Source organism: Anabrus simplex, chromosome 2 (genome assembly GCF_040414725.1).
Source record: "Anabrus simplex isolate iqAnaSimp1 chromosome 2, ASM4041472v1, whole genome shotgun sequence".
Classification (NCBI taxonomy): domain Eukaryota; kingdom Metazoa; phylum Arthropoda; class Insecta; order Orthoptera; family Tettigoniidae; genus Anabrus; species Anabrus simplex.
The window spans coordinates 356,886,022-356,911,593 of record NC_090266.1 but is presented as its reverse complement, the minus strand read 5'-3'; the positions used below and the strand labels follow the sequence as shown (position 1 = coordinate 356,911,593).

General features: G+C 39.0%; 1 protein-coding gene across 1 annotated transcript in view; it reads right to left on the bottom strand.

The window, feature by feature from the left end:
• Clk (circadian locomoter output cycles kaput protein Clock) overlaps positions 1-25,572 on the bottom strand; it is a 938,225-nt gene that overhangs the window by 588,833 nt on the left and 323,820 nt on the right. The window contains exon 5 of the mRNA XM_068225986.1: positions 16,606-16,697. Within this exon, the coding sequence (XP_068082087.1) occupies positions 16,606-16,697 (92 nt within the window). The remainder of the gene's footprint in view (positions 1-16,605; positions 16,698-25,572) is intronic.

Here is a 25,572-nt window from a genome sequence, read left to right as displayed (position 1 = left end):
AATCTGCCACCTCGGCAACACCACTAAATGCAGATCAGCGACTGATTGTATTACTGATTGATCAGCAAAAAAAGCTTGTTTTGATCATCACAGATAAAATTATACTTTCCTACGTCCGACTCGTTGGCTGAACGGTCAGCGTACTGGCCGTCGGTTTAGAGGGTCCCGGGTTCGATTCCCGGCCAGGTCGGGGATTTTAACCTTAATTGGTTAATTCCAATGGCACGGGGGCTAGGTGTATGTGTTGTCTTCATCATCATTTCATCCTCATCACGACGCGCAGGTCACCTACGGGTGTCAAATAGAAAGACCTGCATCTGGCGAGCCGAACCCGCCCTGGGATATCCCGGCACTAAAAGCCATACGACATTTCATTTTTCATACTTTCCTACACCAATTTTTCATGTAGATTACCGATATATCTTCCATTTCTTCAGATCACGTACATATTTTAAATTACATGCAATGCATTCAAATGATGGAGATACATATACATTTAAATGTGATCAATGCAACAATATACTTATTACACAAAAATTAAGATTAAACCTGTATATTATTAATTATGAAAATTATAATAATTGAAAAGAAAAAAAAGCCAATATAGATTACTGAACAGAACTAAAGACCCGAAGTGCTTAGCAGACGATTGTGTTTTATGATCCTTTTCTGAGTCATTGCAACATAGCATCCAAGAGTAACCTGACATCATGGATTCGTTCCAGAGCCCAGGCAACGTTTCTGCATCGACTCAAGTCTTGGTGAAACTTTTCACCCACCTCGTCACTGACTTCATGAAGGTTGGCTGGTTGAAATCTAAATGCAAACATAGGAAATTAAGTTTAAGTGACATACTGCAAGCCATTTCTTTATATATATCCAGTAATTCCTGAGCTCCTCGTCTGTAAGCATGAAACTTTGTCTTCCCTAACAGATTTATACACAGCCATTTGAATATTTGACAAGCTTTTTTACTTCGGTCTCATTCAAATTTTTGATCCTGCGATAGCTCCCTGATCTGAGAGCCTTCTTGTAGTTTAGCAGCTGACATTTGACAAAATGATCAACTCGGATGAGAGAATCCTTTTGAATTTCTTCTTCCAAGTGTCTCTACAAAGGTTTTCGCTAAGCCAAGCTTTATATGGAGAGGTGAATGTAGTACTTTTTTTGGGGATCAACTCCTGGGTCGTAAGAGCTTCTAGATTTCCACTCTCATTTGAGATAATGTTGACTTGTATTTCGACTGTCCCATAGGTAAAAAAAGCAGCAGAATCCTGTAAATCCTCCATGTATACCAATGAACTTGGCAGTGACTTTCAGATCTCTACAAATATGCCACTGGTGGAGATTGGATTGAACTGATTCTAGTACTCATCATCATCATCATCATCATCATCATCATCATCATCATCATCATCATCATAATTTTTCAACTCCCGTTTCCTGGGTGTGGTTTAAAAGTGTTCGCCATCTCTTCCTGTCTGCATACGTCTTCTGTTACAGGACATCTTCCCATTTGAGACCTCTCTCCTCCACATCTAACTTGACTGTGTCTATCCAGCGTTTCCTTGGCGTTCCCCTTGGTCTCTTTCCTTGGACAGTAAGATCAAAGTATTGTCTGGCAGGTCTCTTGCTCTTCATTCTCATAATGTGCCCATACCACTGAATTCTACGTTCCTTTATTACACTGGTAATAGGGACCTCAATGCCAGCTATCTTCCTGTTTACTTCATTCCTGATTTTGTCCTTTCGAGTAGTTTGATTCATAGTTCTAATGAATCTCGCTTCTTTTGCTTGAATTCTGCTGTAGCCATTGTTTAGTAAAGTAAATGCCTCTAAATCATATGTGAGAATCGGCATAATGTAGGTGTGGTTCAGGGTTGTTTTTGCTTTTTTGTGGTATTTTGCAAACCCAGAGTAGATTTGACTTGATTGTTAATGTCTGAAGCTTTCTGTGTCCTGCTGAGTATTTCCTGCTTGACAGTGACACACACATTATAGTTCACAACACATTCAATATGCAATCTCTATTAGTTAATCTAATTTCTACCTTTCTTTTTCTTCTTTCGTAGATCATTTGACTTTACCCAAGTGGAACACAAGTATGAAGAGGGGAGCACTCACACTTACTTTTATTGATATCAATACTTCATATACTGCAATTTATATCTCAACAAGTAGTCTTAGTAAAAACAAGCTTGTTTATCAGCAGCATAATGGACTGAGGATGAGCATAAGTACCTATAAAGCAAGAACAGAACTCCATATACTACTGAACATAACGTTCTTCCGCATATTTGCGGCCCAACAATGCACTTTTGAATTTACCTGAACAACCATTGGATATAATGTTGGCATTACAGCACAAGATATTTAAACTTGACACAAGGATGTCAGAAACTCTTTAGACTTCAAGAACTGTACCCTATTTCATATTTTAACATTATTTCCAACTCTCATTCTTTACACTTGTGTACTCAAACTCTCAATACGGACAATGAAGCTGATAGATTATAGCATCCATGGCTTATCTGAACAAAGCTGTAGCAATTCTGGTATAGCACCTTTACTTTGACAGTCAGATACTTTGGCACCTTGAGGTCTTCCAGGCATTCCCAGATCTTGTTCTAAGGAACAATGTCATAGGTCTTTTCAATGTCCAACAATGTAATCACAAGCTTCTTTTCATGTTCACAGTACTTTTCTGTGAGCATTCATATAGAAGAAATGAAATCCATAGTACTTTGATTTTTCATGAATCCGTGTTATTCTTCCACAAGCAAAGGTTCCACTATTTTCATAAGTCTCATTTTGATGATCTTTTCCAGCAGCTTCAGGGTGTGCGACAACAAAATTATACCCCTATAGTTAACAGATTTCCATCTGTTGCCCTTTTCAAAACTGGTATGATGGTTCTTTTTCTCCAGTCTTCTGGGATTTTGTTTTCTTCCAGGATCACCGAGAACTCCCTACATACCCAATTTAACCCCTCAGCAACACAGCCATTTAAAGAGCTTCCTAATCTGCAGCCAGAGGAGACTTCACTATGCACGAATTGAATACATTCACTTAAATGTTACTACAAGTATACGAGTAGCCCAATATTCATGAAATGTGGAATTCCTTATGACAAAACTATGTATGAGGGGGAACCTAAAAATAACTGGAATAACATTGCCGTGCGTGAAGCTTCTGTAGTACGCATTTCTGCCGCTAGGCATGTATAGCACAACTCATTGCATATTCAGTGCTGCCTGTGTTGTCGACCAGCCTTGTTCTGTTCGTCTGCAAGTGATTGTTTTTGCAAGTGCTGTTTTGATCTTGTTTCGTTTTTTATGATGGCAAGTTTAAGTGAACAACGTGCAAACCTTTTATGGGAAGTTTTAAGAAGATTGCACAACAGTGTTTGTCAAAAAAGACCCGATTTGTGGCAGACAGGAGATTGGTTCGTCCACCATGACAATGCACCTGCACACTCAGCCATCTCTGTTAGACAGTTTTTGGCTAAAAATGGCGTGGTTCCGCTGCCCCACGCCTGACCTGGCTCCGTGCGACTTTTCTTATTTCCACACATGAAAAGGTGCATGAAAGGACACCGATTTGACAAAATTGAAGAGGTCAAGGATAAAAACGAGGGAGGAGCTGTCAGCCATTTCTAAATCTGACTGCAAAAAATGTAATACCAATATAGTTGGTCCGTTATTGGACATTATAAATTTTCCAGCTAAATCATTGCTGGTTGCCAGCATTTCACCACAGTGTGCTAAGCTGGGCTCATTAGTTGGTAAATAGCACACCTACCAAGACGCATGGCTAGTGCATACCGTGGAGGCCATTGCGTAGGCTACTTGAAGCCACCGGCAGGGCCAGTGCACTATGAGAGACTTTGTCTCATTTTCAAAAATTGAAGCCTACCTGGCCATCAGATGATAAAGATTGGTATTATATTAGTATTGGTACTATATTGGTATTATAAATTTAATCATTTGGAACAAATATTTCAGGTTCCCTATGGGAATTAACATCTTCACAAAAAAAATGTTTCGAACAGTGAAAGCATCGGTGGGACAAATGTATTCATTGTAATGGAGAGTATATTGAAGGGGATAAGGTTGTTTTAAAAGAAATTGAAAATATCTAGCTTTTAAAAAATAATTCCATTTCTTTGGTACCCCCTCAAACATGCAGATAATTATATAATTGTTTCACATTACCTTCGTAATTTAGTTTGATGTGGTACAGTTCAAAGCACTCCTCAAGACAGAGACCTACGTCACATTCCTAGCAGCAGTAAACCGATCTTCATTTCGCCATGCTTTTGAACACATCATACAACATCTCTGAGGTTTAGATTTCTCAGTTGTGAGTGCTAATTTCCAGATAAAATGTCTTTCCTGCAACCTTGGAACTGTGTTATCTGATGCGCGCTGGCCTTGAATATTGCATTCCCCGCCCAAGCAATTGTATTTCATAAACAAACCTTCCACAAGCTGAAGCCGGTAAGATAACGGCTCAATGTTAGTCCCTGTCACTCTTTTAAGTATTATTAGAAAACTTAGGATAGTTGCATCCAAGAGTCTTTTGAACAGCAGTATATACTCTACTAGTTCCTCCTCATCAGCATTATCATAATTTATCACTACATCTGCCATAGCTACTTCATCTATTTCATTATCACTGCTGCTAATACTATCACTACTACTTCCAACTAAACTTTCATCTGAGTTATGCAATATTTCAAGCATGTTACTGTCAGTCAAACCATGGCTGGAGCTTGTCACTGTGCGCAGCATGTCACGCGGACTGTTGTAGCTGCAGTGAGAACCAAAGCAACAGGATGAACCTGATTGAGGGGGATAACACTTATGACAAAACAAACCAACTCGATACATATTTCAGATAAAAGTCGAGACATCGTCTTTCAAATGAGATATATACCATGCACAACTGGCTGCTGTATCGTATGACAGAAAGCAGCACTAACCGATACCTACACAGAGCACTGGTGGAGAGTTACAAAAATACTTCAAGCCAAGAAAAAAAAGACAAATTCTATAAATAAATCACACTTTGAATGTGCAAATAGAGCAAAGATTGTCATGCAAAAAGACAAACTTTTTGGGTCATGATTTCTTTTATTTTATTTTGTGGGAAAGAATGAAGCAAACAGACTTTAAAAACAGTAGAGATTATTCCTCAGACTAGTTTGGCAAATATTTATCCTTGCACAAACAACTATATGTTAACAAACTATAATTCTTATTTTATAACACTGATAAACCCCAACATTTCTTCTTGGAATTAAAACCATTTGCATCAATAACTCCAGAACTATTTATGCTACAACTGTAAATGCAAAGTCATGTATGGACCTATGCCACGTATAGAGGTCAGCTGCTACGGAAGAAAAGAGGGTCTATACCACGTACAGAGGTCGACGCTGAGGTGTTAAGTCTGATATTCCAGCTGACTTTATCATATCTGAGATGAGAACATCAAAGTCCAAGGACTTTATATTTTGCATGTTTTTTAGTGCTGTTTCAACTTCAAGCCATGTTAATGTGGGTTGGTTTTTCCGAATTTCATCTATTCAACAGTTGGTGGTGATCTTGTCTCCATCTCCATTTAACAACATACTGAAGTACCTCTTCATTTCATCTCTGATCCCTTCCTCTGTTCTTATGAAACTACCATCATTTGTTTCCAGTGCAAGGATGTTTCCATATTCATGTCTTACTTTTTAATACTTTATATAGTAATTTCCAACTTCCCTGGTAGTTTTCCTCTATACTGGTGGTAAAGTCATCCCAGTTCCTTTTTTTTTTCTTCTTGGATTAGTCATTTTACAGCCAACTTCTCAGTCCAATATTCCTGTGCTTGCTCTTCAATTTCTACCTCATTTCTTCTACTGCCGTTTTGTTTTTTTTTCCTTGATCTAATTTTCTTTTTAACATATTTCTTTCTTTTACTGCAGTCCTCACCTGGTCATTCCACCAAAGAGTTGAATAAAGTAGACACCAACAGTCCAACCATCAATCAGAATTCCATATATGGCAGGACGCTTTAATAAGCATTTTGTGAGTAGATAGACTAAGATGAGAAACCCAGCACATATCCCTAGAGTGACTCCACAAATATAGTAGAAGACAGGATTACTGCTTAATTTGTAGGCTGACAAGAACACAGGAATGCACAGATTCAATACTCGCCAATAATCCACTTGTATAACTAACGACTCAACAACACAGATCTTTGGTGCCTCACCCTGGCATGAAATACCAATAAAACTGTTATTAAAAGCAGCCTTGGTTATGTTCCTTGATTTCCGAGAGAAAAGAGAGAATTTCCATGATGAATGATGCAGTTCATACTGGGGTGATTCTTCTTCTGGTGTTGAACCATCATATGGTTCATAATTTCGAGACTTGTAAGGTAATATTCAGCAAGACCGTTTTGAAAAAACGCGCCATATGTTTCGAATTACCTCTGAAGCAGAAAATCTGCAGCAACAGGATATACCGTATTATCATCCATTTGTACAAAACAATAAAATATACAAATCTAATATAGTTTGTTGTGTCTGCCATCTTCAGCGCTTTCAGTATTATATTCGTATGTTCATAGTTTTCTTTTAAAGTAACAGAGTGAACAATGGGTACAGAAGGCTTTAAATTGCAATTATGCAGAAGAACAGCCTCCAAACTTTACTGGGCAGAGTCAATAAACAGCCTCCAGTCTAAGGAAATATACTGTTGTTTTAGTTTCTCAAAGACACCAGGCACATTGTAGTTGAAGACCATGAGACCATCTAACAAAAATCATATTAATAAAGGCTTTGTTCGATTTCTGTAATGGCAGATTATCTTTAACAAAATACTTCTCCTTAACCTTGCAAGCTAGAAGGTCCTCTTTTTCTTTTGGGAGTGAAAGATCTCTTATGAGAACGTTCAATTCACATTGGTGGGTAAATCACTATGGTTTGGAACTAGCCATCTCAGGAATGTATTCAGGATCAGAAGCACTCTTATCTTCCTACTACCAATACCTAAATCAAATTCCATTTCCTGGAAAATTTCAATTTAATTTTCTGGAGGTTTGGGAATTGGTGAGCCGTCATCATGGAGGACCGACATCCTTGCATTTCCACATCTGGATATATGATTTTGTGTTGTTGTTTTCTTATTGAGAAACTTTTAATATTTACACAACAAAAAATAACAATCATCAGTGTGGTTTTTCAATTCCCGCCATATCATTGGAATGGCAAGTGGCATTGGCATTTTCTTCTTTTGTACCCAGTCCCCCAAGCCTGTCAAACAAGGTTACATACAACATGTACTTCCCACCCTTTATTTAATCACAAAGAGAATCACCAAAGTATAATTGGTACAATTTCTGAAGCCATGGAGTAATTGTACCCCGTTGTGATTTTGGAGTGAAGGAACCACACATATATATTAGAAGTTGTTGGGATGATTTAGACATTCTTGGGATTGATGATAAGTGATCCCGTTGTGATTTTGGAGTGAAGGAACCACACATATATATTAGAAGTTGTTGGGATGATTTAGACATTCTTGGGATTGATGATAAGTGATTTAATCTACAATAGGAATAAACTATCAGTACTGTCCATGTTTCTACCATCAAGGTAATTTGCCCCAGACTAGTCAGCCGCTCCCAGGTGTGCTCAGTTCGAACTATGAAGAAATAATGCCTTAAAAATATTTACACCCTGGATTTTGATGGGAAACATATAACTAATATGGACACTGTGAGGTCAACTAAAAGCTATAAATAGAGCAAGGTGAAGCATGATGCCAGTTTAGAGGAAAAATGTGTTTATTAAAAATAAACCAGAAAATAAGAAAAAATAGCAAAAAATACATCAAAGTGGAATTTTTTTTTTACATGAATCAAATTTTTCTCTCAGCTTAATAGACTCCATCTTGAGAATCAAAATATAATACAATTTTACAAGTGAATGCCGACACACATACTTAACATTACAAGGGAAAATTTGTGAAATTTACTAATTTAACACTTTGGCTAGCGTGCTCGCACCATGCATCTGGTGGGTTGTTAACACTTTCAACTGTAGATGAATACATTTCCCCTTTCCTGCACACTTGACATTGCAGTAAGGGTCCCTAACCTTAAGAAAAGACATGATTTAATGCGCGAAGGAGAGATAAAACTAATCTAACTGTACGAAATAAACATGCTGAGTGGTAAAACATCCTACAATATATACACCTCAATCATGAGTAACCTCATGAGCACAACAAAACACTGTGGATTGAAACCACACACAATAAAATCACATAAATGGCAACATACACAATCAAAGAAACAAAAACTTGCCATATTTTCCAGGCCTCACCAAGAAAAGCATGCTGCATTTATGCAACTCTCACTCACTCAAAGTCTCAATGGAAAATATAAGGAAAAAAATTTAGACTTTAAGCAATCACCTCCTATTCAACCTAAGTTCCTAAAATAAATTACATGACACAAAATCAATCAACTGGTTGGCTTTACAGCAGCACGCATAAATCAATGTGGATTCCTGAAATAAATTACATGACACAAATTCATAAAAATAACAGAGTAGGCTTTAACTTTCAACAAGTAATTCAACGTTGGTCTCTGAAAAAGATTACATGACATAAATATTCCTCAGAGTGGTTATATCATAAAAGAAAATCCAAACTAAATGCTGTGATACAAAAATCTTGTCTACTGCAACAACCATAGTGACATGGACAAAAAAAACCAATAAGAATCATCACGAAGAATAGGCCACTAAAATAAAACTCTCCTTAGTAGACATATCACCCTCGCCAACAACATGGCGGAATGACTCGAAAGCAGAGATTCAGTCTCCAAAAATAATGCAGCAAATATCAAAAACACACAGGGTCCAACCCTTAACACACACTTCTCACAAGTCTACCCGAGGCAAGTTACACAAACATGAAAATGCAGGCCTTTCAAATGAGGACGTGTACTTTACTCACAACCACACAAAATGTCACATGTCCTAAAGTTGCCAAAACTGATACAAAATATATATGACGTCGTCTAACATTCACTATCAAGAAAGGAAACAACACCGGGCTGGTCACAAATCAAAGCACTCGCGCTCGTAAAGTTAAACTTGAATAATAAAGTGGCCAACTCTGTACTAACACAATAACTTGAAATTTAGGAATTATCACACAGACAATCGATCAAGTCTGAAAATCTGAAAGTTACTGAAATATCCCATCCTTAAAACACACAAAAAAAAAAAAATATAATAATAATAAATATTTAAAGGAAACTGATTCTATTAATCGGAACTTGGAATATGAAACTGCGTTCGAGGAACTCGTGAATCAATCACTAATTTACACTCATCTTTATATTCAAATAACCATGAAGATGACGCTACAAAAATTTATGGATCCGAACTCCACCATCTAACACACTCATTCACACATCATGCAATAAATCCCAGAAAACATGACGGCATGTTTCTGTACACTTTGAACCCCCATTAACAATTTAATCTAGTCCTTCCTGACTTTAATTTAAATCCTTATTTACATATATTGTCAGGTCAGGTACATCCTGCTACCGTACGCAACAGTATACGGCACTACCTGCGACTGTCTAGCCGAGAGTTGGGCAGCTGTTACAAAACCTGACAAACTAAGGGAGAACCAATGTCTATGGGCAGAGGAGTTCACCCTTAGGGGGCTTGTTGAAGCCATTGTGTATGAAATGACACATAAATTCAACTGGAAGCTGCTGCCTTGCAAATGTGGCAGGGAACTGCTTAAGGCTAAGGGAGATAACCCTGACAAAAAATCTTCTCTAACATCAGGCCTAGCAAGTCAGTTGGAGAGTAACTGCAATCGCTTTTAACACTTATACGAGCCTCGGGTGCAAACAAAAAAACTTTGAGTAGACAACAGCACCCGATGACCCATGCCAGGTATAATGGCTTACAGCCTGATGATAGGCCAAGCCTTACGATTGTGCAACAACCCCGGAGAAGACAACACACTCGAACAGGAACAATCAATGTACTGAGTCTGACTGGGAAATGTGAAGAGTTAGTGGATATCATAGAGAGAAGGAAAATATCAATCTTAGGACAGAGTGAAACTAAATGGAAAGTAAAGGGAAGAAAGAGTTGAGGAAAAACTATACCCCCTACTGGAATGGTAACAACAGAGAGATGAGAAATGGAGTAGGATTGATATTGTCTACAGAGTTAGATGGTATTACAGAGATCCAGTACATCAATGAGAGGATAATAAAGGCAACAGTTTACCTTGGGAAAGAGAAGCTGACACTTGTGCAAGTGTATGCCCCTCAGACGGGCTGCAATCAAGATGAAAAGAACAAGTTTCTCAAAGACCTAGAAGAGATAATCAGTGAAGAGAGGGCATTCATCAACAGGAACTTCAACAACGCACAGCTCAGGACAGACAGGAATGGCTATGAGAAGGTGATGGGACCACATGGCTATGGGGAAGGAATTCAGAAGGCGAACATCTCCTAGACTTCTGCATAAGAAACTGTTTGGTAGTAAAAAACAGTTGGTTCAACAAAAGAGTCAGTCACAAGATTACCCGTTACGGCTGGGATGGAAAGAGCACGACGGTCATTGACTATATCATTACAGATAAAGAAAGAAGTAGACTTGTGACTGATGTCAACGTGATTCCAAGTGAGAACCTCAATAGCAACCATGGGTTATTAGTAGCAGATCTGAAAGACATTAATGTACCAAAGATAACAACCAGGAAATTACATAAGATTAAGGTGTGGGAACTACAACAGATTGGCCGACTATCAGGACTGTATAAGAGGACAACTGCCTAGGGAAGAAGTGGAGAGTCATGAGGTAGAGTGGACAGGATTTAAAAACACCTTGATAAAAGAAGCAATAGAGGTTTGCGGGAAGACAAGTGCGAGAGTAAGGGGAAAAGACACACCCTGGTGGAATGAGAGAGTAAGATCCTCGATAAAAGAAAGGAACATGACACAAAAAGAAAGATATAGAGAAAAATCCAAGCCAGAACAGGTAAGGGACAATGGGAAGATCAAGAGACCTTGAGCAAATTTACCGGGACAAGAAATTAAGAGTTAAAAGAGTAGTAGAAGAGGAGAAGATAAAGTGCTGGGAGAAATTTACTCAAAAACTGAAGGAAGACAGCAGAGGCAATATGAAACTATTTTTCAGAGTGATCAAAAACAAAAGGAATTCAGTTGAAACCATCAAAGCAATTGAGAATCCTAATGGAAACCTGGCCAGGAAAGAAGAGGACATCAGAGAAGTTCTCAAGAATCATTTTGATCACCTATTGAACAGGATAGAAGCAGATTAGAGAACAGATGAACCAGCTGTTGAAACCTGCACAGAGGTACCTCCCATTACATGGGCAGAAACAGAAGCAGCCCTAGAAAACATGCCACAAGGGAAATCCCCAGGAATCGATTAAGTCAGCACGGACATGATTAAAGCAGCAGGGGTCCAGGGTTTACAGTGGCTACACAGAGTGCGCAATGCAGTTTGCAAAGATGGCAAAATACATACTGATTGGAGCAAGGGTGTCATTATCCCCCTGTTTAAGAAAGGAAATCGCCAAAAATGCTCCAACTACCGGGGAATAACACTCCTTTCTCATGGGCTTAAGATTCTTGAGAAAATCTTAGAAAGCAGATGGCAAGTCATCTTAGAGTCACAGTTTAAAGATGAACACTATGGCTTCAGGCCTAACAGGTCCACAACAGACCTAATCTTCAGTGTCTGTATGTTAATGGAAAAATATTGAGAAAAAGGCAAAGATCTGTTTATAGTTTTTCTTGACATTGAGAAGGCACATGACAGTACTGCAAGAGAGAATATATGGGAATGCCTAAGAAAAAAGAATATGCCAGAGGGACCGGTGAGGGAAGTTCAGATACTGTATGAGAACTGTACCAGCTGTGTGCGATTGGGCGACGGACATTCATCCTGGTTCAAGACCGAAAGTGGAGTCCAGCAAGGCAGTGCACTATCCCCATTATTGTTTATCACAATCATAGATGACATAATGAAGAAAATCAAGAAAACCTCTGGTGAACTAAATGCAATGGCCTTTGCTGATGATGTTATGATCTGGGGAGAAACTGAGGAACAAGTACAGTTGAGACTCAATGAATGGAAGGTTAAGTTCCAGGAGTTCAATCTCAAGATAAGCCAACTCAAAACTGTAGTGATGGCAATAAACAGAGAGGGACGACCAGCGAACATCATGCTAGGAAACCATCCACTAGAAAGTGTAGAAAGCTTTACATACCTCAGCACTGTAATATCTCGAGATACACTAGCCACAAAGGAGATGGCAAATAGAGCGCAGAAGACTCTCACTTTTACCAGCAGGTACGAATACTCCTCTGGGATCCCAAAGTACCAACAAAATCAAAGCTGGTGATGTTCAATCAGTACTTCATACCAATCTTAACCTATGGTATTGAAACCTGCACCCTCACTAAGAAAGCCTCATCAAGGTTGCAGGCATCCGAGGTGAAATTTCTTAGGGCCACAATTCAAAAAACCAAACTGAACAATTTGAGGAATGATGTGGTTAGGAAGGAAGCTGGGATTGTTACATCATTGTTAGATCGAATCAGCATGTCCAGACTGAGGTGGTTTGGGCATGTAATGAGGATGGAGCCAACAAGGACAGCATATGTTAACTTGAAGTGACATGTGGCAGGGATATAAGATAGGAAACTTAAAAGGGTCCACCTTTTCAATACAAATAAATGTTATAAGTTGTATTGAAAAGGTGGACCCTTTTAAGTTTCCTATCTTATGTTCTCAGTTCAATTCGGACAAAAAATGAAATTCTTAGATTTAAATGTGGCAGGGAAACGGAAGGTGGGAAGACCAAGAACCCACTGGATGGACATTGCAGATCGGGGAAGGACACTGGAGGACGTCATTAACAACAGAACGTATTTCAATAAGACAGAATGGAAGTGCCTCACCAGCAGTACCCAGGAAACTGGAACTGTTAAATGATGATGATGATGATTTACATTTACATTTAAGCCCCGAGATGTACACTGCGTCTCAAACATCAAAGGAAAGCAAATAAAAAATAAATATAAAAAAAAATTTAATAAATAAATAAATAAATAAATAAATAAATAAATATGAAACCGACTCATAAAAAGAATAACGCTGAATAAAATGAAGAGGCAAGCTGTGACCTCATGAAACCAGTCCACATGTACGTTACAATTATTTACATTCACTAGCTTCCTAACATTTACTCTAACAGGACGTAGTCCTTCCAAACAACAGCTAAACTTTCTGAAATGAAATATCAAAACTAACCTATCCCCTTTTGCTACATTAAAACACGCGCACACATACATAATTTACATTGCAAATCTAGTACTCATCTATCTGCTGACTTTTGCCGCCTGCCTTGGGACAGCCGGCTCCCCATCGTATTAACCAGCCATATTGAATGTGATGCCTTCAGAATTGAACTGGGTCAGTCCTTGGGTCTCCATCCTGGCATGGAAATGTGGTCTCGTCTTCGCTGCTTCTGCCATTCGGAGGTTGACTAAAACATCTGCTCATTCTTGTGTAGAAAACTGGGTCAAGATAACCTACCAGTTACCACAATACTACTGCCGAGGTAATTTCCACTGACCATGAAAAACCAGTTCCTATTCAGCCGCGGGACAACTCCGCTTATCTAACCCTGTAACTAGGTCAAATATTCCCAATTTGCTCCATACTTCGTCTGTATTATGTCACAGCTCTAACATCTGCAACTGTACATAAATGCTGGACTGGAAATTGTACTGTTCGCGTCCTCGAAAACTCTACTTAACACATTGTTGTCCGGGTGCATGCTACTCCATTCTTTCCTGTGAACTGGAAACAGAAGCACACCTTACATGAGAAGTAGGAGGAAATATAAATACCTGTAAAACCTGTAAATGGTTCTAGGACTCTGTTTTCATCCTTATTTGTCCAACCATCAACCTCACTGTCACTACTATCACTGGCATCTTCACTCGTATTATTGTCACCATCAACAGGCTCGTCTTAACTGAATTTTCACTTCCGCGCATATATTTTGATGTTGACGGACACACATCTTCATAATCACTAACAGTTACACTTTCGCAATCATCAGGGACATCAGATAAACTATCAGCATGCAATTCTCCAAATATGTCATCATCTTTCAAGCTGTCTTTGCTACGGCACGCCAGGCTGACACCTGACAATACACTCGGTCACGCAGTACTGAGTGTTATGAAACCAAACTTCCTGTGCCGAAACCATTGCCAAGAAAAGAATATATCTATCTAAATTCCGATCAACAAAGAATTTAGTTTGTAAACAACAGGAAATATTTCGATTAATAAACCTCGGAGAGGATAAAATCACACAAGAATGAAGCAATGTGAGAAAATGTTAATTTACGTAGCCGGTCGCCGGCGCACCAATATGAAACTATGTTAATTAACGTAGCCCGTCATTAATGTGTTAAACAGGCAGGCTACTATGCACTGACATGATTATCGGAAACTGTTCTTTCCATCTGCAAATTGAAATATAAATGCAATTCTCCCGAAGTTAAATCTAGAATAGTTATATGCAGTCTGAGCATTTTAAACAAAAGTTAGAAGTCCCCACACGATCAGGATACGTAACTCCTGACCCACACTCACGTAAATATACTTCTTCTTACGATGTTACCTGCGCAGACTCCTGCCGAAAATAAGGGTCGCTAGTCCACACGCTAGTTGCTTTTATTAATTCGTTCTCGCAGGCGCCATTGCATGCTCGAGTGTGGCCATCACTTACATTAACCAATGTTTAGCCATATTGAATGGGACACTACCATATCATTGGTTCAACACATCGTGTACCTGACGCTTACTTCAAACGTGTCTCGTAAGATTTCCTAGCCTCTCGCAGGGCTTCCGAAATGTTTTCCGTTCGTCCAGGCCGTTGGAAAGACATTATTTCCTTGTTCTGAGTTGGGTGTATCATGTTGAAATTCCTCCTTCTAAACACAGCTGGCAAACAAATAGACCTCGGCTCCAAGCTTCCTGTTGAAATTGCGAAATGCACTGTGAACATAGATGGTCCCTGCAAGTTACGAAGACTTAATAAAATGAAATATTCTCTGTACATTCAAATAAATGACTGATTAATTAAATGAGCACTTCAATAAGGGCTCAATACCAGTGTCTATTTCTGTAAAGTTTATCCAAGTACATTATTTTCTCTAGAATCTGAAGGCATATGCTCGAATTAACCAAGACATATAGGAACAAAAACATGCATTAGTATTAGATACAGAGCCACTCACTTTATTAATATGGTGTAAATTAAGCAACACCTCAAAATATATCACTATCACATAAGATTCATTATTCCTAGCAAGACAAATATATTGCATTCAATATACAAACTGTGACTGAGGGAGATGATGCCATGCAGATGAAAAGGATTAAATAAACTTTGTCTATGACACGAAGTCACGTGGCAACAGAAGATAAGATGAAAAAGAAATGCAAGTGCCACACAGGGAAGTCTTACAGTCAACCACATGAAAATATCAAAGCAGAAATTACGAATAAACAGAAAACTATACATGATAGTACAAAAGTGAAACCAACTCTGAAATCAGCACATCAATCTCAACCACACAGAACATTTACCTCATTAGGTGAAAAGTCACTGTTGAGCAGTGTTATATACTGCATCAGAAGTATTTGATTGGTTAAACAAATTATAACACCGATCGGTTCATCAGCTCAATTAATCTATTAATACAAAGGCACTAATTCTTATAATACTCTCACACAGCCAGCTCATCAGTGGTAGTCTAGTGGTAGCATTCTTGCCTATGGTCCTTGAGTTATGCTAGACTAGACTACTGTTGACAAGCTGGCTGTGAGAGTATAATAAGAATACAACTACCACACGTCCTCTGTGACAAGATCAAATTTCATCATTTCCTGGAAAATGCTAACTCTAGGCCCCCTGCTACCCACTTAGCGGACACACATACCAACAACGAAAATGCTTAATTTCAAAGAGAGTAGTAGGCTAGTAGTTTAACAGTGCACTAACACATCAAAGGTTCTCAGCGATGCAGGGATGGGAAAGGGCTAGAATTGGGAGGGTAGTGGCCGTGGCCTTAAATTACAGCCAAAGCATTTGCCTGGTGTGAAAAAGGGAAACCATGGAAATCTACCTTCAGGGTTGCTGATGGAGGGATGTGAACTCACAATCTATTGAATGCAAGCTCATAGCAATTTCAAAGACAAAACTACCCGTTAGTGATGTTGACCTCCTACGGTTTGGGGGGGGAGGGCAGGGGAATGGGGAAAGGTCACTTAATTTCATCCTGTCCTGTACGCATTTTAATTGTTATTTTCTTGCAAATTGCAGAGATGTACACTTTATTACTTCAACATTTAACTAAACCTAATATCTGCTATTAATGCAGGAAGTATCAATAAAATCAGTAACCCAAATGTCTGAGGCCCTCCTTGTAAGTCTAATCTCACAATACTTACCTCTAAAATTAAATGAGTGAATTCCTCATTTGATAGAAACGACGGCTTCCAGTCTTCTTGTATTTCATGAGCACGTGACCGCACAGTGATTTCTGGATATGAAAAGAAGGAAATATTGAAATCAAACACAACTTACATCCAGTATTACACTCACTATCATGATTATGTGATCACAATGTCATAACACAATGGCAATATTCTCTCCTGCTATGTCAAGATGGTGTATTATTTCTGTAGTGATCATTTGTCAGAACATGTTCTCATAAATGCATCAAAAGCTTTCATGTTCTAGAATTCAAGAGGGTTCCAAATCACAGCTCGTCTTTCTACTCACTTTGTACTGAGTGCAACTGGGTTGATTATAATGGCTGTACTGTTCTTCTTGGTAACATCTTGGCCACTTAAGTGCATGCATCGTTTAACAGGGAGGCAAAGGACATGCAATGTCATTCTGACTTGTCAACCGCATTTGATCAGGAAGTCCAGGATAACATGCACATTTCTAGCAAAATTCTGAGCCATATTAATTCAATGGAATACATCTTCACAAATTATGAGTATGTCAACGTGGGTACAAACACAGTTGCTCCTACAGAACATCCAGCAAGTGGTTGAGACAGTTTCCTTGGTCACAGAGTACCTGACAGCAAGGAGAAAGATTCATCCTGATGGAATGAAACCAAAGGAAGTCTCTCCAAAGAAAATAATTAAATATAACATGAAATCAGGCTGCAGCAAGAGTCAAAGGTGGAAAGAGTTCTTGGTTCAAAGTAGTTACGGGAGTCAGGCAGGGCTAGCCTTTCACTAGTGACTTAAGTTAGCTCAGTAGGTTGGGGGGCACTAACTGTGGAAACCTAGATTAAAAGATAAATTTGAATTCCACCATCAACTGTCCTTAAAAGAGTTTACAAGACTTTCCATTTCAGGTTCAGATAAAAGGTACTATCTTCTTAGATGGCAGCCACATTTCCAGTAATGCAAAGATAAAAGTGAAATTAACGGGAAGTGATGTAAGAAAAAATACCATGCAGAAGCTTGTCAATTTCCCAACTGGTGATCCCACTGTAAAGTCCAAGTTGTTATATTAACTCTAGCTAGGCAACACTGAAATACAGGGTGAACAAAAAATGCCGCACTTGGAGGTCGGCATGCGATTCCTCATCCCATTGCAAGACAAAAGTTTCTATAGCCAAATCGGATCTGGTGCTGTTGGAAAACAAGTCGAAAACGAGAAGCTGGCAACAATGTCACATCCTGCAGCGCATCGGAATGTATAGAGAAACATGCCTCATCCCGCTCTACCATACCCGCCGTTGCAGCTCACTGAGTGGATGGCTGGATTATCAGACCCACATGCACCATGGAGCTACGGCTCGAATCTACGTCAGGTTGATTTTTTTCTTTTGTGTGTATGATGTCAGGTCCCTAGTTCCCATCGTGTAACTGCGTTTGTAAGCATGACATCCTGTTGTCACATGACAATAGTCGAACACATGACAGTGTGATTCCTTCAACACAATACATGAGTCGACTAACCACACAGTGCACAACCATAAGTGGTCCTGTCAAGTGCATGCAGGGCGGGTTCCTGATGGAGTACAAAAACGGCGAATATGTCGATATGGTTTTAGTGTTAGGTGCATCCGATAACCAAGCTACTGCTGCTACTCGTGAGTATGCAGCACGGTACCCTCAAAGGCGCCATCCCGATAAGAATGTTTTTCGTCGCCTTGAGCAACGCCTGCGGGAAACCAGTAATCTTCGTCCACATGTAGTGGACAGAGGTCGTCCAAGGGCTAGATGTACTCCACAAACAGAGGACGATATTCTTGAAGCCGTTCACCAATCACCTCGGCGAAGTACCCGTGATATTGCAAGGCAGTTCCAGGCATCTCAAACCCTGGTTGTTGAAGTGTTCCACGGCAAAAACTGCATCCATATCATTACACATTAACTCAACACCGGCGGCCAGAAGACCGCATTCAACAAGTACAGTTCGGTGAATGTCTTTTGCAACAAGTTGAAGATAACAAACATTTTATAAAGAATATGATATGGAATTACGAATGTAGCTTCACTCGGGAAGGTATTTTCAACCATCACAACAGCCATTATTGGTCTGACCACAACCCAAATGTCACCCTTGAAGGTTGCTTTCAGGCACGCTTTGGCATAAACCTGTGGGCTGGAATCGTAGGACGAGTGCTTTTAGACCCTTACCTATTGCCGCACAAGTTGAATGCGCCCTGCTATCGTACAATTCTGGGCAATACTTTGCCTGACGCTTTAGAAAACGTTTCACTTGGTGTTCGGCGACAGTTGTGGTTTCAGCATGATGGTGCACCACCACACTTTGGAATGAATGTGCGTAACTGGTTAAATGAAGCATTTCCAGGGAAATGGATTGGCCGTGGAGGTACAATGATCTGGCCTCCACGTTCCCTGGACCTTAATCCACTAGATTTTTATTTGTGGAGACACTTAAAGGAACATGTTTACAGTACTCCACCCATGGATGTACAAGACAGAATAGCTCGCGTGAATGCTGCATCGTCAATGGTGGATGCAGGTGCGTTGCGTAGGGCCCAGCCAAGTATGCTCCAGCAAATGGCGAAGTGTTTGCAAATGCAAGGTGGTTGCTTTGAACATCCGCTGTGAAGTGAACGTTGCTCGTAAGTGTACGTACCGGCTCTGTGAAGATAAGACTGGATGTCACACGTACACTATGGAATTATTGTGCATAGCATAATGGGGAATCCAGTGTAGCCTAGCTACTGTACTGTATTGTGTTTCTTTATACCGCACTGGATAGAGATGATGTTACTGTATCCACTATTACGTTTATATCTGTAAGAAGTTCATGTTATGTTTGAATGTTTAAATAAAGGTAACTGTAACGGTAAGACAGAACATTAGTGTATTGCATAGTGGAGGTGTACATTGGATGCAATTTGATAGTTTAACTGAAAAAAAAAAAAAAAAAGCGAACGCGACTCAAACATCGATGTGTCCGCACAACTGGCATTTATGGCATTACCTCGTCTCACTGAGCTAATGAGACAGCTCCGGCAGAGCGCCGAGTTCATGCAACCTGTGCTTGGCCACACTGCACGCCGTTACAGCATTGCCAGAGCCTCATTTCTATTAAACCTATTGGTGGGACTAGGTTTTGCAAGATAAACTTTTTTCATGAATTTCGACGACGAACTGCATGCCGACCTCCAGTGCGGCATTTTTTGTGTACCCTGTATATATTTTCTACACTAACCTTTAAAACATATTGATTAGGGTTTGTTTCATTTTTTAATTTTCCTTCTAATTCTAGTCCCAATTAATTGTAAAAATAAATAAATATCTTTGAAGAAAAAAGAAACCTCCCTTTCTTGGCAGACAGGACATTTCCCCCCCAAACCCCTTTGAGCCTTTCTGCTTCCACTGCTCCTGCTGCTGAGCGTGCAGGTCCTGCAGTCAAACACAGTTACAATACTAGACAGAGAGCAGCTGTTAGCACAGTAAATGGCTGAGAGTGAGTCGGTTGTGGGAAGTTGTGGAGTGAGTACACTTATGGTGTAACATTCACATCAGCTGGTCCCTTTCACATTCTCATACAATTCAAACTTTTATTTCTCCTCTCTCCAGATTTAGATGTAACAGATTTTATGGATTTCTTTCTCCTTCATCAAGTAAAAAATGGTCCATTTTTGTCCAACAACAAGAAATGCACTTTCCAACTCATAACAAGTAACTAAAGATGTTTTCCTTGTTTTAATAGTGTTCATTTATGTTACAATTCTGATCAAAAGAAGATTTTTAATATACTAGACTGCTGAAGATTTTTAAAACAAGAGCACAAGTGTGATGTAGAAATAACAAGTTCTAACACACAATGTATGTCATACATAATTAGAAGACAGGAGTCACAAGACCTATTGAACAAGACATTTTAATTTAAGTGCTGTTGATTATGTAGTGTTTTTATGGATCCTTGTTCTCTGTGTCAATTTTAATCTATAACATGAAAAATATGGCTTATGATGTCCTAAACAGGATGACTGAAACATGCCCCATATTAATGTATAACTTCATGTAAAATAATCAAAAGATTACACTAGCCAACATGATTTTGCGGTAAAATAGAAAATATGTAATTCTTATGGAAATCGCTGCCCTGATTCCGAAAATGATGCTATTTTTTTCATATCACATCTAGTTTTGACGCAATTCGGAGTTTTAGTATGTGCATGAATTTGTAAGATGTAATGTTGAGAGATGTTCTCGCGCAACTTTTTTTTTTAGAATACAATTATGTGATTTGATTTGTTACTGTTTGCATTTTATTATAGGTTTATTGCTGTCTAAATTTTCATTTTGTACTTGGGGGTTTCCTAGTAAATTCATAACAAACTCCCCCAGATACGCAATAGACCGCGAGGTATGCAGGATTGAATATAAGACAGTTGAGCGTTTGTCTTTCATCTTAGACCACTTGAAGAAACAGACGTGTTAAAAGCCCCAGCCCTTATGCAATGTTTATGATGGACTGATAAAGCAGTTTCCTTTCAAAGATAACAGTCCGAAAGTATTATACTCATGAAGATGAACTTGTATTTTGTATGGATGTTTCAAATCTTCTACGTCAATTGGGAGAGAAAGAGTATGATCCTAGTAACTGGCGTGTTTTTATTGACCCTTTGCTTCATAATACAAATGTTCTGGCATCCGTACCACTTGCACACTCCAAAAAAATGTCTGAAACATACAAGACCTTAAAGTTGGTGCTTCAAAAAATTAAATATCACGAGCATGGGTGGCAAATTTGCAGTGATTTGAAGATCATTGGATTGTTGCTGGGACAAAAAAAGGCTATACAAAATTTCCCTGTTTCCTATGCGAATGGGATAGCAGGGCACGGGATAAACACTGGGATACAGTGAATTGGCCAGAAAGGAAACAACTACAACCAGGATCCAAAAATGTCTTGAATGTCATATTGACTGCGAAAAAAATCTACTTCCAGACTTGCACATCAAATTAGGATTGATGAAAGAGTATGTCAAGGCATTAGATAAAAGTAGCTTATGCTTCCAATATTTATCCACTAAATTTCCCTCATTACCAGATGCAAAAATCAAAGAAGGTGTATTTGATGGACCACAGATTAGTAAAATGATAAAGGACAAGCAAAAATCAAAGAATTTGATGGACCACAGATTAGTAAAATGATAAAGGATAAAAATTTCACAGACACGATGACCAAAATTGAGAAGAGGCATGAAACGCATTCAAAGATGTAGTGACTAAATTCCTTGGCAACATTAAGGACCCTCAATACAAAGAAATTGTAAGGAAAATGTTGGTAAAGTTTAAGGAACATGGTTGTAATATGAGCCTTAAGCTTCATTTCTTAGCTTCGCATCCGGATTATTTCCCTCCAAATTTAGGAGCTGTCAGTGAAGAACAATGTATCAAAAACATATCAGATGTAAGGTTTTTCAGGCGTTTGCTCTATTAACCAGCGTTTCGTCTTAGGTCTGACACTAGACTCATCTGAGTGGGATGTGTCAGACCCTACCCACTGACGCTGGGGTGTATGCAGGTGAACTTATCAGAAGCCCTTATAAGAGGCGCAGTCTGATAACTGCATATGGGAGATAAATCTCCACAATGGAATTATTGCCCGCCTAGCAATTCCGAATGGAAAATTCTAAATTCCCATGGAGGGAATTAGATATTAGGAATTGCTAGGCAGGCAATAATTCCATTGTGGAGATTTATCTCCCGTATGCAGTTATCAGACTGCGCCTCTTATAAGGGCTTCTAATAAGTTCACCTGCATGCACCCCAGCGTCAGTGGGTACGGTCTGACACATTCCACTCTGATGAGTCTAGTGTCAGACCTAAGACGAAACACTGGTTAATAGAGCAAATGCCTGAAAAACCTTACATCTGTTATGTTTTTGACACATTTTTGACGTGCTCTATTGGTGAAAAATATCTAATTCCCTCCATGGGAATTTAGAATTTTCCATTCAGAATTGCTAGGCAGGCAATAATTCCATTGTGGAGATTTATCTCCCGTATGCAGTTATCAGACTGCATTCTTATAAGGGCTTCCGATAAGTTCACCTGCATACACCCCAGCGTTAGTGGGTAGGGTCTGACACATCCCACTCTGATGAGTCTAGTGTCAGACCCACCCGGGTGAAAGTCTAATGGGGCTTATGGTTCCAATCTGTAGCTAACTTCAGGCAGTTTTAGTCTCTCATTTTAGATGGCACTGGAGGTCATTCATAACGTATACAGGTTCTGTAGATGGCACGCAAGTAAGCATGAAATGAGCGATGTTAATAATTAAAGGCAGTTTGTCTCGAAGTGAAGTATTCCAAGTATTTCAAGTCTAACCTCAATCAGTGGGCCCTTCTAACAAATTAATTAGTCATATAACGTCAAGCATTGTGGAGATAATATTGCTGGATTGCATCAAATTCGACTTTACCCAATTGATTAACCTTGTTCGAACTTATATCGATTTTAAGCGATAGTTCCCATGATGCTACAGTATTTGAGTTGTTTGAATTCCAAGTGCTCATGTGCTTGTGTGTAAATCTTTGTTCCTTGTGCTCGTTTATTTGAAATATATCTTCGCCAGTCATCCTGAAATCCTGTATTTCCTGTTTGAGTACACATCAGGGGCTGAAAGCTGAATGGTTCTGTTAATGTAGTTCTATATATTTCCTGTTTCAGTGCATTTAATTCTGTTATTTTTATTTTCATGTGGTACTTGGATATTGATGTGATACCCCATTCTCTTGTATATGGTGTGCTCTGCTGTCTTACTTTCGAAGGGATTTCTTATTTGTTATAATATCAGCTTTGTGTTAATGTATCAATCATTCATTTGAAGTTAAAGCTGCTTTGAGGTGTGTGGTTATGTTCTCAGTAACATAGTATGCCATACGAACTAGGGGTATCAGATCATTATTTACAACATAGTAAGTACTTGGAAATAAAAATATATGAATTACAGTGTATTGGGCATGGAAGTAGCAGAACTGCATTTTTATCAACGGCTGGCGAAGGGGGGGGGGGGGGGGAAGGACGGGGGAGGAGCTGTAAGCATACCCAGGTGTGCGTCACTGCGCCGGATGTTGCTTCTCTGCGCTATCTGTTGATAATAGCAGTAAGATAGTGCACAAAATGGGCACTGTGGCGCTATCTCTGATGGAAGACTGAAACTACTAGCGCCGAGTGGCTTGGTACCAAAATTTATCATTGAGTTTCATCTCTGTTCTATTCTATCCTCTTTGGTCAGACCTAAGACGAAACGCTGGTTAATAGAGCAAACGCCTGAAAAACCTTACATCTGATATGTTTTTGAATTTTTGACATGCTCTATTGGTGAAAAATATCTAATTCCCTCCATGGGAATTTAGAATTTTCCATAGTGAAGAACACGGTGAAAGGTTTCACCAGGATCTCAAAGATGCAGAACGACGCTATCAGGGACGTTGGGAAGTTAATATGATGGCCGATTGCTGTTGGTCGATTGCACGAGACGACCCTTCTAGAGATCATTCAAGAACTTCAAAAACCAGGAAATTCCACGGAAAACAGGAAAAGACGGAGGTGTGAATCTACCCTGCACATAATGTAAGTAACAAAACTATGTATGTTTAAACATGTAATTTTTATTCAAGGTACGGTTATATTAATTTAAAAGCAACTGTACAACCAAAACTAAATGGGCGCTTTATGCTTCAGTTTCACAAATTTCAATATTCATTAAAAATATAATACAAACCATCTACTTGTTTACAAAGAAGCATTTATGTGTATAATGCATGCAAAATATGATTACGTTTTGCAAGCTGAAATTTACATTAATATATCAAATTTAATCAATACTAAGTATCAACAATTTTACGTAAGAACAAAATAACATTTTGTAAAATTGCCCCTGCATTAAGAAATTCATACAACCTACCTATTTTCGTTTTTACTGCACAAAAAAAAATTTTTTTGCAGGTTAGTGCTATTATCGTGGTGGAAAAATGGAATTTTTTATTTACTAAGCTGCGATTATACAGTACTATATATCCAACACGGACCAAAATGAAATAAATATAACTTCTAAAGGTATATTATTGGAGATATTACCTGGATAAGGATACTGTGCATCGATGGCTTATCTACATAACACAAATTCATCGAAGTGTATCACTTTTGAACCTGTTCACCACTGTCTGTTGATTACTAAAAATGGTAGAAAATCACCGTCATGTTTGTCCAGCTCCATGGCTAAATGGTTAGCATGCTGGCCTATCGACCAAGCTGTCCCAGATTCGATTCCCAGTCGGGTTGGGGTTTTTAACTTTCAATGGTTAATTCCTCTAGCCCGGGGGTTAGGTGTGTGTGCGTTTTCATCATTAGAATTCATCTCAGATAGGGCCCCATCCTCAATGAAAAGTAGGTCTCCTATAGGGAATCAACTCAAAAGACCTGCAACAGGCCTCTCTGAGGCCATACGCCATTATTTATTACCATCATCTTGAGTCGCTGAAGAAGAGGAGCCATGTTTTCCCATGTATTTTCATTTCATATTTAGCCTTGTTATATATGTTCAAATGTAATGGAGGAACTGTCCAATATTTTGTTTATCTGTGTAGGGTTGATTAGTATGTTGGTTTTTATGTGTGGTGATGAAACGTGGGTAATTTTATAATAGAATATAGTTAACTGATTTCAAGTCAGTGTGGAGGAGTTATTTCAGCCCTTTAGGAACTGCCTGGCTGAGGTGGTAAAGGCATGCTTGGTTCTCCTGGAAGGACACAGGTTCGATTCCCCATGAGAAAGTCAAAATATTTGAGAAATGTGATATCCAATTCTGGAGGTGCACACTGGCCTCAAGTCTACACCAAAAATGAGAACCAGGTTAATTCCTGGAGGCAAAGGTGGCCAGGTGTAGAG